Raw genomic sequence first — 13,957 nt, forward strand, 5'->3', positions numbered from 1 at the left:
TCTGGAGCATTCCTGCCCCAGGAAATGTCCCCAGTGCCACCCAGCCATGTGTGTGGTGTCCTGTGCTCTGGAGCTGGGAGCTCCCAGGGTGTGGAGTGTCCCTGGACGGGCTCTGTGCTTCTGTGACATCTGGATGTGCTGTTCCTCCATTGACATGGTGACATACAAAGTTTGTCTCATATCAATAAATTCTAATGATAACCTTGACAAAAGTGAATTTGCACTTCTTTTTGTGAACCCAGGTGTCTGCCCTGAGAACTGACATTTTGGTGTGGTTGTTCAGTAGCTCTTCAGGGACTGTGTGACCCCTGGCTTTGGAGGGAGCAGCCACTCACCATTAAGAGAGTTTTGAAGGGAGTTTCTGGAAATGCTGGAAAGGTGCCAGCCCAAATCCCCTCGTGCTGGTGGGACCTGGATGGGCCTGGGGGTTGTTGGTGCTGCATTTCAAAAAGCAACTTTTTCATCTCAGTGTTAAAGTTGGGTGCTTTAGGCTGGGAGGAGCCTTTCTAGGTCCCTTATCAACCTGTCCACTTAAAGCTGAGCTAATTTCAAAGTTCCCTTGGGGTGCTCTGGGCTCTGAAAATTTCTGAGACTGGAGATGCCATCCCTGACCCTGTCCCAGGGCTGCTCTGTGCCTATGAAGAACTTTTTCCTGGTGGGCCTTTCCCTTGCATCCTGTGCTTGTGTTGCCTCTTGGTGTCTGACTGTGCCCCTCTGAGCTGAGCCACTGTTCCCCTGCAGAACCACCCTGCAGGCCTGGGCTTTGCTGGGCAGGGCTGCCCCTGATCAGAGCTTGGGTATTTGGGCAAACTCGAGTGCATTTTATAAAGGCTGAAAATACCAAATTTCTCCATTTAGGCACCACGGGAAAAACAGCATTTTTATCTTCTCAGATGTAAGTTTGAGGGAAATTAGGCACCTTAACAAATATTCAACAGGTAGCCCAGAGATTCTGTGGGTGCCCCATGTCTGGAAGTGTCTCCAAGGCCAGGTTGGATGAGGCTTGGAGCAGCCTGGGATAGTGGGACAAGATGATCTTTAATGTTCCTGCCAACCCAAACCAGTCTGGGATTCTGGGATGTTTAAACAATCATGAACTCCCTACAGGAGTTAGACACTCATTGGTTTATTGCTACCCTCATTTCAAAGAGGAAAGGTTTGGCCAGAAAGAGAAGCTACTGCTGCTCCATCAGCAATCCAGTCAGTATTGCAGGAGTTCTGAGACACCACAAAATCCCAGTGAGATTTTACAGGTTGAAGGACCTGGGCCAGGCTCAACAAGTGAAGTATTGCAGATTTTACACCTCCCAAACTGGGTTTTACCAGGTGGCCTCACCTTCCTCATGATCTTCCTCCCGTAGAACATCACTTTGTCCCTCTTGCGAAACCTGTACTGGGGCACGTGTGGCTGGAGTTGTTCTGAAACAGAAGCATCACATCAGAAACCACCTTCAGCAGCTGGGAGAGCACCTGAGCACAGCTTGGGGCCTTTGCTGCCTCCAGAACAGCTCCTGTGGGCAGAGTTTGGAATTTAAAGCACCCTGGGATCCCTCATTGCCCAGCTCTGGCCAAGCCAGACCAAGGCAGGGCTGCCCTGAGGCTCCACCTCAGCCCCAGAGGAGATAAAGGGCTCTCTAAACAGACAGCAGGATTGGGTAGCTGTAATCTCCTGAAGGAAACCTCTCATTCAATCATTTCTCCTCCTGTGACACTGGAATCACAGTAGGGCTGAAATCATCTGCAGAATTCAAACTGATCCTGAGGCTGACACTGCTCATACAGCAAAGAAATAAAAGCTCCAGGTCCTGCATGTGACAGTTCTGGGTTCACACCTGGGGAAGTGAATCAACACAAGTTCTCCATCCTTTAAAGCTGCTGTCCTGCAAGAACCACACCTCTACAGCAAACAACTACCACAGAAAATTGCAAAAAGGCTCAAGATTGATGGAAAAACTGGTTTTAAAACTTACATAGTAAGTACTTGATAATTAGACAGTCTCATTATCCCATACATGACAAACAGAACAACTGCTTCAAGTAGCAGCATGGCTCCAATTGCAATTCCAGTCAGCTGGGAGGGGAATTTAGGGAGAAAAAATTTAGGAATTTTCAGCTTCAGGAGCTACTCTATGCTTTTTGGAAGGCTGAAGAACACTTAGCACAGTGAGATGTCTAAAAGCCAAGTATGTTCATACGTATTTAATTTTAAATTCAAACATCATATCTGTGAGAAGTTTAAACTGCATCAGTGACCAGTCCTAAGATCATATGAAAATATTCCATGTTTTTCTTCCCAAAGATCTGTGAGCTGATCAACTCAATGTACAGGAGATGTTTGAGAGCATGGAGAGACAGGACGAGGGGAATGGCCTTAAGATGAAGGAGGGTAGAGGTGGATGGGATATTGGGCAGGAATTGTTCCCTGGCAGGGTGGGCAGGGCTGGCACAGGGTGCCCAGAGCAGCTGTGGCTGCCCCTGGATCCCTGGCAGTGCCCAAGGCCAGGCTGGATATTGGGGCTGGAGCAGCCTGGGACAGTGGGAGGGGTCCCTGCCATGGCAGGGGTGGTCCCTTCCAACCCAAACTGTGCCTGAGCTGTTTAGTGAACAAGAACCCCGTTCTGGGCAGGGAGAAACCCAGGACCTGCAAGGCAACGTGGCCATGTGATGTTGGGAATGGGAACAACCTTTATCCTGCAGGAATCAGGCAGTGAAGGATCATCCATCCTCAAACATCTGGCTGAGCTTCCACTGCATCCCTGAGCCTGTGCCTCAAACTGTCCCTGGTGGAAGCAGCAGAACTTGTCCTGGGGGGCACAGCCAGGAATGGCACAGCCAAGCCAGGCAGGCACAGCTGGGCTCTGCAGAGTCCTGTTGTGGGATGTGAACCATGGACATGTGTTTGTGATGGGGACACTTATGGGGAGCTGTAAAATTCCTGTGCTCATCCAAACCTTCCAGGTGCGGAAAGAAAGAACTGTGTCCAGGAGAAGCTGAGGGGTTTTGTGCTGCAGTGGAACCTGTTGGGGGCTGACATCACAGAGGCTCCCCTGGTGACTGCATTGAGCTGTGTCTCCCTCCCTCCTCCCCACCACGAGCTGTAACATCACCATGGCAGACTCCAAAGGAAACAGCATCTTCCCTCGAAATCCCTACTACATCCCTGGGTAAGTTCATCCAAAACATCCATTTCCAGTGCAAGTGGCTCTGGTTGGGGTCAGGGAGTATTTATGACTCAGGAATGCTTTGGGGTTTTTAAAAGACACAATTCAATATTCCATGTAACCATGCTCTGAAGGAGACAGAGCTCCAGGGTAGGGTTACAGACCATGCCATAGCACATGGAGAGCAAAGCCAAAATTGTTATTTTCCCCCTTTTCCCCCTTTTCCCCCGTTTCTTTTAACCTGTCAAATGTTACCAGAGCTACTGTGCAGGGTTTGGCTTCCAATTCTCTTAATATTTGCATCAAGGATTTTTGGAAGTCTCCTTTGACTTAATAGTTGTACAAATGTGGCACCCTCTGGTCACTGGGCTGGAGCCCTGTCCTGCTGCTGGGTCAGGATTTTTTCCAAAGCTCTTTGTGCCACTCTCCTCTAAAGGCTTGGAAAGAAGAAACCCTGGATGAGTTACAGGGGAGAAGGTAAGATATGAATAGGAGGAGTAAAGGATTTTCTGTGAATTAAGATGTGTGTGGGGTCCTGTGGTGAGACCTGGGCTGGGATGTGGGAAGGGCTGGGTGGGGGAAAGGCAGCTGCTGTGGGTGTGAAATCCTTTGGATTAGCCCAGGCTGAGGTGAAGCAGGCTGAGAGCCCTGGCACAGGGAATGCCAGCCACGTCCTGTGGTGCAGGGCAGGTCTGGGGAGGCAGATCCCCAGCACAGGGAGAGGGTGGAGCACATTTCCTTAAGGCTGCTCCTGACTGAATCAGCCCTTCCCCTTACAGTGACACGCAGGATTTTCCATTTCACATCTCTGTACCTTCCCACTTACGTGAGCTCTGAGGCCGGAGTTTTTAACTCATTTTTGCATTGCTGTGGCCATCTGATGTGACATTTTGTGTGTGCCATCAGTGCTGTGCTGGCTGCACCTTGGGACAGACAAGGGACAGCAGGGAGGGAGCTGTGGCTGGAATTGCAGCCCCCCCAAAAAGCTTTCCTTGATCACCCCTGCCTGCCTGCAGCTCCAGGATGGACACAGCAGCTGGGGCTGCTCCTTTCCAAAGCTCCTTTGGCTCTGGAGGCAGGAGGAGGGAGCAAACCCTGCTGCTGTTGGTGTTGGTGCTGTGCAGGCTCAGCCACCCCCTGAGATGCTGCTTTGCATCTGCTTTGGGTACTGAGAGTGAGGAGGAGCTGCCTGAAGGGATCACCAGCAGAGCCCTGCACTGGGGTGACACAGGAGGAGAGTTTGAGTCCAGGATGTCCCCAGGTGTCCCATGAGCTGCACCTGTGCCACTGAACCTTCAAACACCACGAGAGCAGCAAAGCATATTGTTGTCACTCAGGCCAGGCAATGGTCACAGCAGGAGCTTGAAAAGGCACCACAGAACCTAAAGCAATGAATGGGACAGCTTGGGGAGGTCTGGGTGGGCAGAGAAGGGGTCAGTCCATGGATCCTGGGCACAGCCTGGCTCTGCAGAGCTGGGAAGGGTTTGGACACAAGGGAGCCTGGGCTCCAGGCCAAGGCTTTGCTGGCGCCCAGGGAGGCAGAGCAGGTTTGGGAGTGGTGATGGGGGAGATAGGGCTGAGCAAGGGGAGGGTGAGATGGGCTCAGCCAGAGCCTTTTCACTGCTCAGCCTGAGCCCCCAAACTGGGATCCCCAACAGGGGCCCTTCAGCAGCACCCAGCACAGGGCACAGAGCCCTGCTGAGGCTGAGCCCTTCCCCAGGCTCTCACCAGCAGCACCTGGGACTCCCTCTGTGGCAGATCCCTTCTTGTGCACCCAGACTGACTCGCTCAGGTCACCTCGTGTTTAATTGCAGGGAACTGAGCCCTTTCTCAGCCCAGCCAGTATTTTGTCCATGATCAAAATCCCTCCAGCCATCCTGTAATTATTTGGGCCGTGTCATTTGTGCCCTTGCTCAGTTGTGTCATCCGTGTTGCAAGACTCATTGAGAATCCCTGGGGATGAGCCATGAGCTACTGGGGAGGAATCCTGCATGCAGAGTGGGGAAAGCTGCCAAGAGTAAATGCACAGCTCTGCTCGCTGTTGTTTCAACTATTTGGAAGGGAAAGGACTTACTCATCATCTTATGATCCTCATGCATCATCTGGCTTTGTCCCCGGATCCACGCTGGGCTCATTGATGGAATATTTCTGTCTGTCCATTGCAACTGGCTGCTCTACCTTTCCTCAGTGCTGGAATAACACCCCCATTGGGAAATCTGAGACTGGAACAGCTCAGGTTTCTGATGGTGTCTCGGAGCAGAGCCAGAGCCTCAGCACCTGCCCTGCCCTTGGCCATCAGCAAGTTACAGTGCCCATGCCAGGGACTGGGCAGTGGAGAGATCCCAGAAATCCAGAGCTGTGTTTGTTCCTGGGTCTGATCACCTTCCCTGTGCCAGGCAGGGCTCACCAGCCCTGGCTCACTCCTCACTGTGAGCAGAGAGAGGAGGGTGCAAGTGAGGAATTATTCTGATTTTTGAGTTTCAACACTGGACAAGAGACACTGGGATTTTCTCAGTTGCTCACTGTGTGTCAGAGCAGAGAGGAACTGCAAAGTTTAAACTGGGGCATGTTGGACTGGAATTTTACCTGGAGGATTGTGGATGTTGGTGGTGCCAAAGCCACTGCAGCCCAGGCTGCACTGGGAGTTTTCCCATCCACAGTTGCTGTTCCCTGACCTCATCCTGTGTTTCTCCAAGAACCAAAGGCCTGTGCCTGTACATGCCTGTGAATTGATGAGCCAGTTTTCATGCTGCCAGAGAACACACATGTGAAGCACAGACACTCCCTCCTGGCCTCCTGTGTAACCCCATGTGTGGTCTCAGTTCTCCCCCTGTGCTGCTGCTCCACCTGGGCTCATCCCATCCCTCACCTTCCCTGGGCTCCTGGACACAAACACTCTGCAGCAGATTTGCACTGCCAGAGGGTTGGATGGGATATTGGGCAGGAATTGTTCCCTGGCAGGGTGGGCAGGGCTGGCACAGGGTGCCCAGAGCAGCTGTGGCTGCCCCTGGATCCCTGGCAGTGCCCAAGGCCAGGCTGGACAGGGCTTGGAGAAAGCTGGGATGGTGGAAAATGTCCCTGCTCATGGCAGGGGATGGGGCTGACTGGACTCTAAAGTCCCTTCCAGACCAAACCACTCTGGGATTCCATGATCACCCCACCACTGGATATCTTCCCCTGCCATCCCAGTGATGGCTCCTGTTTGGTTTCCTCCCCAGCTATGGAGGCTACGTTCCTCAGTTCTCCTTCAGGTTTGGGGACACCTATGGCAGAATCACCCACGATCTGCTGACAGATCCCACCGTGAGGAAGAGCCCTCAGTCCCTGCTGGCACCACTGGACAACATGGAAAACCTCCGTAAATTCCATTACCACATTGAGCATCCAGGTGAGCAAATGGACCCTGCTAATGGGCACTGTGTTAATTACCAGGAGTGGGGTCTGTAGTGGGAAGAAATGGGGTATTTTCCTTGGAGCAGTCACTGCTCTGGGGTAAGAGCTCTGACACCTGGAGAGCAGCAGAGTGAGGAGTTGGAGCTCTTGAGGATGGGGATTGTTGTGGTGTGGAGAGGAGTTTCAGTTCCCAGGTCATCTTCAGTTAGATGAAGAGAAGTGATTTCATGGCATACCATTAACTCACTCCCCATTTCTTCCAGAATTCCTGCTGTAGTTTAACCTGGCTGGCAACTAAACCCCATATAGCTGCCTACTCACAAATCCAAACCATGGCCTGTATTAGGTGCTATAAAGAAAATTAATTCTATCCCAGTCACACCCAGCACAATTCCACAGGTTAAAATCCATCTTTCTGGGGAAGGTCTGGTCTCCTACCTCAGATTCTTTTCTGGTTCACCTGCCTGGTGCAGAGCTTGCTCTGAGCTCTGCCATCTTGGCATTGATTCTGCTTCTTGCTGCTCCTCCTCAGCTCAGCAGAAGGGCTCCTGTGCTTTCCCTTCCTCTCCTTTCCCTCTTTTCCCTTTCCCACTTTGCTAACAGGCTCCATCTCCTCCATCAAGCACTTAGGCTGGCTCATGTGGATTCCCAGCACTGGGAATTTGCACGAATCTCCTACCAAGTCCCAGCCCTTTGGGCAGGTGCCTGTTCCCTGCTGAGCAGCCCCAAGGCAGAGCTGCCCTGATCAGCCCCTTGGGGATGTGCCACCCTTTGGGGACACATTGGCCACGTCCCATCCTGTGGCTTGTGGATGTCCTGGACAGTGGGAGTGAGTTTCCTGCCAGCTGAACACAGGGATAATGTGCCCATGTGGGATTTGGGTCTTTATTCCCTGGGGATGGCCACACCAAAGCGTTGCTTTCTCATTTCTCACTGGGAATTTGTGCTGTGCAGCTTCTTGCAAGCTTGTGGCCTCTCTGCTCCTCCTGGTCCTGTTTTCCAGGATCCAGGCTCCACTACACAGGTGGTGTTTACAGGTTTCATTCCTGGAGATTTGAATTTGCATTTCTGTGGTCTAAAACACAGCTGGGACAGACCCAACTAACCAGTTGACTGAGCTGCTCTCTCATTATTCTGGTTCTCTCCTTGTTTCCAATGCTGCTGCTCATGTTTGCTGTTCATTAGCGATGTCCTGAAGAACCACCCCTGGCTGTGATAAGGTCACCAACAGCTCCTGCTGTCCAGCTGGCCCTGTGCAATCCCTTAAACCCTCTCAGGTGCTGCCTGGTGTCCTTCTGGGTGTTTTATGTGATGATGATCAAAGAGCTCATGGCAGTGTTGGGCCTGTGGCTGCCTTTAGCAAACTCGGTCTCTTCAAGATTTTTTCTCAAGGTCTGGCTTTGATAAAGTCTCATTGATGGGCACCAAGTACTTTGCTAGTTTCTATCAGTTGAATCCCATTTGTTTTCTTGCTGGAAGTGAAATCAGGGTCTGCTGTTGGGGTTCTCTTCCTTCTGGTGACCAGGGAATGGCTGGAGCTCTATCAGGGGAGGTTTAGGTTGAGTATTAGGGCAAGGTTCTTCCCCCAGAGGGTGCTGGCACTGCCCAGGCTCCCCAGGGAATGGGCACGGCCCCGAGGCTGCCAGAGCTCCAGGAGCGTTTGGACAGCGCTGCCAGGGATGGACAGGCTGGGATTGTTGGGGGGGCTGGGCAGGGACAGGAGCTGGGCTGGGTGATCCTGGTGGGTTCCTCCAGCTCAGGATATTCTGTGATTCCATGAGATCAGCCAGGGATGTGCTGAATTATCCACCATCCATGCTGGAACTGATTGTGCCACAGGCCAAGTGTGCAGGCAGACGCTCCCCAGAACCTGACCTGAAAATGTGGATATTTAGCCAATCAAAAGCACTGTGCTCTCCTGGCTTTTTGTTTTGTGCCTCACTGTGCAGCCTTTCAGAATCAATCAGTTTGCAAACCGCAGGGTCATAAAAAGAAACTCACACAGATTTCCCAAGTACAGAACAACCTAAGTTTCTGTTTGCTTTGGTTTGTGTGAGAGAGTAGACTCCACATTCTTATTAATAATGAAGTAAAAAATAAACCTGCTTTAAAATTTGCACATTGGGTTAAAAAATAATTTTAATCAAGGATTTTTCTTTATTTTGTTGCCAGCCTGGACACTTGATAATCCAGTTGCATAGAGCATGTTACATATATTTCACAAAGTTGTATACAGAATATATATACACTGTTCTGTAACTATGGGCAGATTGTACATCTAAATGCTCACCAGAAGTTTATGCTCGTGCAGAAAAGGGCAGATTTTGCTGATTTCTGCAGATTTGCAGAAACCATGGAATCATTCAGCTTGGGAAAAGCCTCTAGGATTGAGTGCAGCACTAATCCAGCCCTGCAGATGAACGGGCTGTCTGCAGATGGAGCCTCTGCAGAGCACGGTGCCTCATTCCCCAGGCTCAGCCCTGGGATGCAGATGTGCTCCCAAGGGAGCTCAGAGGAAAGCTGTAATGACTGGGAAAAAAATGACCTGTGAGCACAAAAATGGAAGGAATTTGGTTTGTTTTAAAAGACAAGGCTGACATAGTAACAGTTTTCCAAGAAGGAAAGGTGGCTGTGGGGTGGAGGAGTGATCCTCCTCTGGAACTACAGAGGGGAAAAATGGGCTTCACTGCTGACACAGGGGAAGAGAAAGTGCCTGAGCCAGGGGTTCATATGGGGCTGGGGCACCTGGGGAGCCACGTCATGGGGGATTTTTAACGGGAAATCAGACAAAAATTACCAAGCTCAGCAGTCCCTGCAGAATCTCAAATCACAGTCCCTCGTTCACAGTGGAGATATTTAGCATTTGCTGGATGTAAGATATTTTTTTCCAGCCAGTGTTACAGCAAATCCTTTCCTCGATGAGCAGCAACAGTGCCAGAGCAAGAATTCCTTGGAGGGGGCTCTGTTTGGGGTGAGCTGGCACAGCCACGTGGAGTTAAGGATTGAGAGTTTTTTCCCCTTTTACTACTTTTTAACTTGGCTGGCGATATTTTACCGTTTAGTTGGAATAAATGTTATTTAACTCGGATTTGTGCCAGTTTTCTGTGCAGGCTGGTTTATTGATGGGGCTGATGACACAGCCAGGGGATGTGCATGGAGCAGATCCTTGTGGTCTCTTCAGCTTGAGCTGTTCTGATCCTGCACCATTGACCTCCAGGCTCCTTCCCATTCCCCCAGAGGGGTATGGGGGATAAGGGGAATCCCTCATCCTCTTTGTGCCACGCCTATCCCCTAACTCAGTGTCTGTCCCTCAGGATATGTCACCTACCAGCCCATCATAAGCCCTCCTGAGATACCCCTGGGGCCGCAGCCTGTCCCCACGGCGGCGCTGGAGGAGCCCATGATGGCCCACATGGACCCCAGGCACTGGCAGAGCCCCCCAGAGCCCGCTGTGCCCCGAGCCCTGCCGAGCCCTGAGTCCTGGCAGCCCCAGGAGCCGCTGCGGGGGCTCGCCCTGCACCCCGCGGCCGAGGAGATGGAGAGGGAGGTGCTCAAGTCACCCCTGCCTGCTCTGCTGGACAAAGGGAACAAACCCTGCCAGTGCAACTGTGGGGGGAGCAAAAAGGTGAGTATGGCCCTGGGTGTGGGATGGGGGGTGGTGGGTGAGAGAGGGCAATTTCACACAGGTGCACGAAGTTAAATCACAGAATGACTGAGTTGGAAGAGACCTTCAAGATCATGGAGTCCAACCCAGCCCCAACACCCCAACTAGGCCATGGCACTCAGTGCCACATCCTGTCCTTTTTTAAACACATCCAGGGATGGTGACTCCACCACTTCCCTGGGCAGACCATTCCAGTACTTGATCACTCTTTCCATGAAAAACTTTTTCCTAATATCCAAACTGTATCTCCCCTGGCACAGCTTGAGACTGTGTCCTCTGGTTCTGTCAGTGCTGCCTGGAGAAAGAGGCCAACCCCACCTGGCTACAAACACCTTTCAGGGAGTTATAGAGAGTGATAAGGTCACCCCTGAGTCTCCTTTTCTCCAGGCTGAACACCCCCAGCTCCCTCAGTCATTCCTCACAGGGTTTGTGTTCCAGACCCCTCACCAGCCCTGTTGCCCTTAAGAGTTTGTGTAGAGAAAGATCAAACACACAAATGTTTCCAGCAGCAGCAAATCTACTCCATCTTCGGGAAATGGTTTTGATCCTTAATTACACTTCCCAATCAAAAAGGCTTAATTTCTCATTTGGGTGGGTTTGGCTTCAATCCCAGTGCCTAAGGTTGTATTGTGCTGTGCTGGGGAGCCAGGCTTGTGATTCCTTAGGGTATCCTTGGAACCCTGATATTGCCTTCCTCTTCCTCCTCCTCCTCCCAAAAAGAGAGCACTCTCCACATTTTTGGTTGGGTTTCTGACCCTGTATCTGCTCCCACCTGAATTTCCCACCATCATTACCTCCCTTTGAACAGCAGTACTGGGATTTGCCTGTGGGGCTGGGGGCTGTTGGGCACAGCACAGTCAAATACCTCTTCCGACCAACATGTTGGTTTTTGAAATTATATTTATTATATTTATTATATTTATTATATTTATGATCTTTTTAAAAACCTTTTATTTCCTCTGGAGCCAGCAACAGCCTTTGTCATGTTCTTGCAGCCATGGCTCTGCAAATCCTCTGAAGGCAGAGATTAGAGGTTTGACGCATGGAGTCAAAAGCTGGCTTGGATGCAAATCCCAAGAAGGGGCATTCCTGCTCCTTGCCCTCAGAAACAGATTTGCACAGGAGCTCAGTGCCCAAAGCTCCCCTTGTTCTCCATGGGGATTTTGCAAACCCCTTCCAGGTCTGCTACTTGCTCATCTTGTAATTTGACTTTCCCAGAAATCCTTGGGATAGCTCTCAGTGGAAAGCTGGGAAGAACTGGAAATGGCAGTTGTTATTCCCAGGTCCTGGCAGTTCAAGCAGTGAAGCCAAGGGAAGCAGTGGGTTTTACTGGTGTTTTATTTTATTTCTTTCTCTTTTTGCTTTAAGCAGCAGCAAACCGGAGGTGACACACTGCCAGGAGGGGCTGCAACAGTAGATGGCACACTGCCAGTGCTGCCTGTCCCCAATGCCATCCAACAGAAAGTCATCCCAGGTAAACACAGCAAGGGCACCTGCAGCACGAGGCCACCTCTGAGGAAATGATGGGACCCTTCTCTCCCACGGGAAAACCTCACTGGTGTTGCCCAGTAGCTCCAGCTTCTTTGGGATGGAAAATATCCCTGCAAGGGCGTTTCTTTGGGATGCTGTCACTCTGTGGGCAGTGGAATGGATTCAGGAACCACCTTGGTTCCCTGCAGCTGTGGGGCCAAGCAGCAGAGGGTGAGCAGAGCTGGTCCTTGGGCTCTGCCCCACGCTGTCAGGGTGGTTATTTATCTCCTAGAAATCAGATGCTTTCCTGAATCACCAAATCCACACACAGGGGTGTGTGGCACCATCTCAATGGCATAAACTCTGTCCTACAAGGGGTGTGCTGTAACTTCCCCCTTGCTCTGGGAGAACATTCCTGTGCAGCAGGACAGCTGCGATGGGTGATGGGCTGAGCTCCCCCTCAAGGATCTGACTCCAAGGATGCAGGATCCTTCACTCTGCACTGCATCACGGGATACAGGGATCACAGTATTGCAGTTAAAATGAGATTGTCCATGATTTTGGGTGGACAAATTTCTCTCTCCAAAGCATTCCTTTGGAAAGAGGGAATTTGGTCTGCTTTTAGGTTCTACCTTGCTAGATTTTATGTACTTTTAAACTTCATAAAGTTTCTGTTGTGGGAATTTGTTGGATAGGCAGAGCAGATGAGGAAAAAAGGTTAGACATCCTGTTGTTATCCCCTGAATGTGTATTAAATTGGGAGAAAACATGAGAGAGCTGTAGATGTAAAAAAAAAAAAATACTAAGAAAATGAAATGGATTTTCCATACCACATGCAGACCAACAAAAATCAGTTCAGGCTATTGTGTTTCCCTTGGGAATCATAAGGAAAAAAACATCTTTCAGAGAAGATACCTCACATGTAAGAGTTATTTTTACAATTTAAACAGATTAATTTTTCCTTCCTGTACTTTAAGGTTTTATATTCATCCCAGGCTCCTCCACTCTCAGAGTGGTTGATCTTTAAATGATCATTGTATGTTCTCAAGCAGGAAATGTTCTCTTTTGCCTCCACCCAAAGGCTATTCTGGATTCGTCCCCTACCTCTTCGACAAAGTTGGCATGACCTACATCCCAGCTGTGAAGAAAGCCATGAATGAATTTGACAGATATCAGGTAGATTACAGATTACTGAAATAAGAATGTGCATAATGCTGATGCTGATCCACCTGAATTTTCAGTAGCAGGATTAGAACTGGGGTACAAGTGCAAGCAAAATCAAACACTGTCAGGTAATGTTGAAAAAAACACCAGCAATTAAATTCTGTAACTTGTTTCCTTGGGACATTAAGGGAGGGTAAATGAGTTCATAAAAGGATTAAGGAAATCTGTTGAGGGCTGCGTAAAGAGTGGCTGTTAAAAATGTTGCTCTGGGTGCAGAAATAAGGGATGCAACTTTCTGCACTTCCCTTGTGGAATACATCTCCTCTGGTTGGCAGTGATGGTGGCTTCCTGTGATATGTCTTTTAATTGGTTGTAAGGCTTTTCCTTTCCTAAAACAATTTGTCTTAAAGGGATCTCGACCTTCTTTCTCCTCCTTTCGGGAAGGATGCAGAAATATCCCTCCTGAAAAACTGCAGTCCCCTTGCTGTGAGAGCTGCCATACAATGACACATTATTCTCTGGCACGGGAAAACGAGATTCCTCCTGCAGCAATTCATAGTTTGCATTCAGAGCTACACGTCCCTGCCTGCCCAGGATGGCGTGAGATCCATGGATACAGCGAGATCCTTGGATGCAGCGGGGTCCCCGGAGTGCAGCAGGATCCCCGGGATGCAGGGAAGTCCCCGGGATGCAGGGAGGTCCCAGGGATGCAGGGAGTCCCCGGGGTCCAGCGGGTCAGCGCATTAAATAGAGGCTGAGCCATCCCAGCCCTTCCTGGTCCCCGGGACACACTGCCGTGCCTTTACCCCTGGGCATGTGAGGCTGATGGAGGAAAATGGCCCAAGGATGCTCAGCTCAGGGAAATCAGCTGGGCAGGAATGAGTCAGCGGGGAGAGCAGCAGGGCAGCGTCGTGCTCTGGATGGAATCTGTTTCCCAGCGCTGGTTTGTCTCCCTCCCTGCTGCCGTGATTAGGGATTGAAAGATGGAGCAAACAGAGCAGACCGCGGGCATTTACCCCTGGATGTGCTGTTTGCCAGCCTTCCTGCCCCGATGCCCTCGGACACGCTGCTATGCCGTGAATCAGCCCGGGAGGGGTCAGCGGGA

General features: G+C 50.6%; 1 protein-coding gene across 1 annotated transcript; it reads left to right on the plus strand.

Moving 5' to 3' along the window:
• The first annotated feature begins 3,108 nt into the window (after positions 1 to 3,108).
• On the plus strand, positions 3,109 to 12,888 carry FAM166A (family with sequence similarity 166 member A). The gene is made up of 5 exons (XM_042779888.1): positions 3,109 to 3,164; positions 6,380 to 6,549; positions 9,869 to 10,179; positions 11,587 to 11,692; positions 12,770 to 12,888. The coding sequence occupies exons 1-5, from the start codon at positions 3,109 to 3,111 to the stop codon at positions 12,886 to 12,888; spliced, it is 762 nt and encodes a 253-aa protein (XP_042635822.1).
• The last annotated feature ends 1,069 nt before the right edge of the window (positions 12,889 to 13,957 follow it).

Source organism: Catharus ustulatus, chromosome 21, assembly GCF_009819885.2.
Source record: "Catharus ustulatus isolate bCatUst1 chromosome 21, bCatUst1.pri.v2, whole genome shotgun sequence".
NCBI classification, from domain to species: Eukaryota; Metazoa; Chordata; class Aves; order Passeriformes; family Turdidae; genus Catharus; species Catharus ustulatus.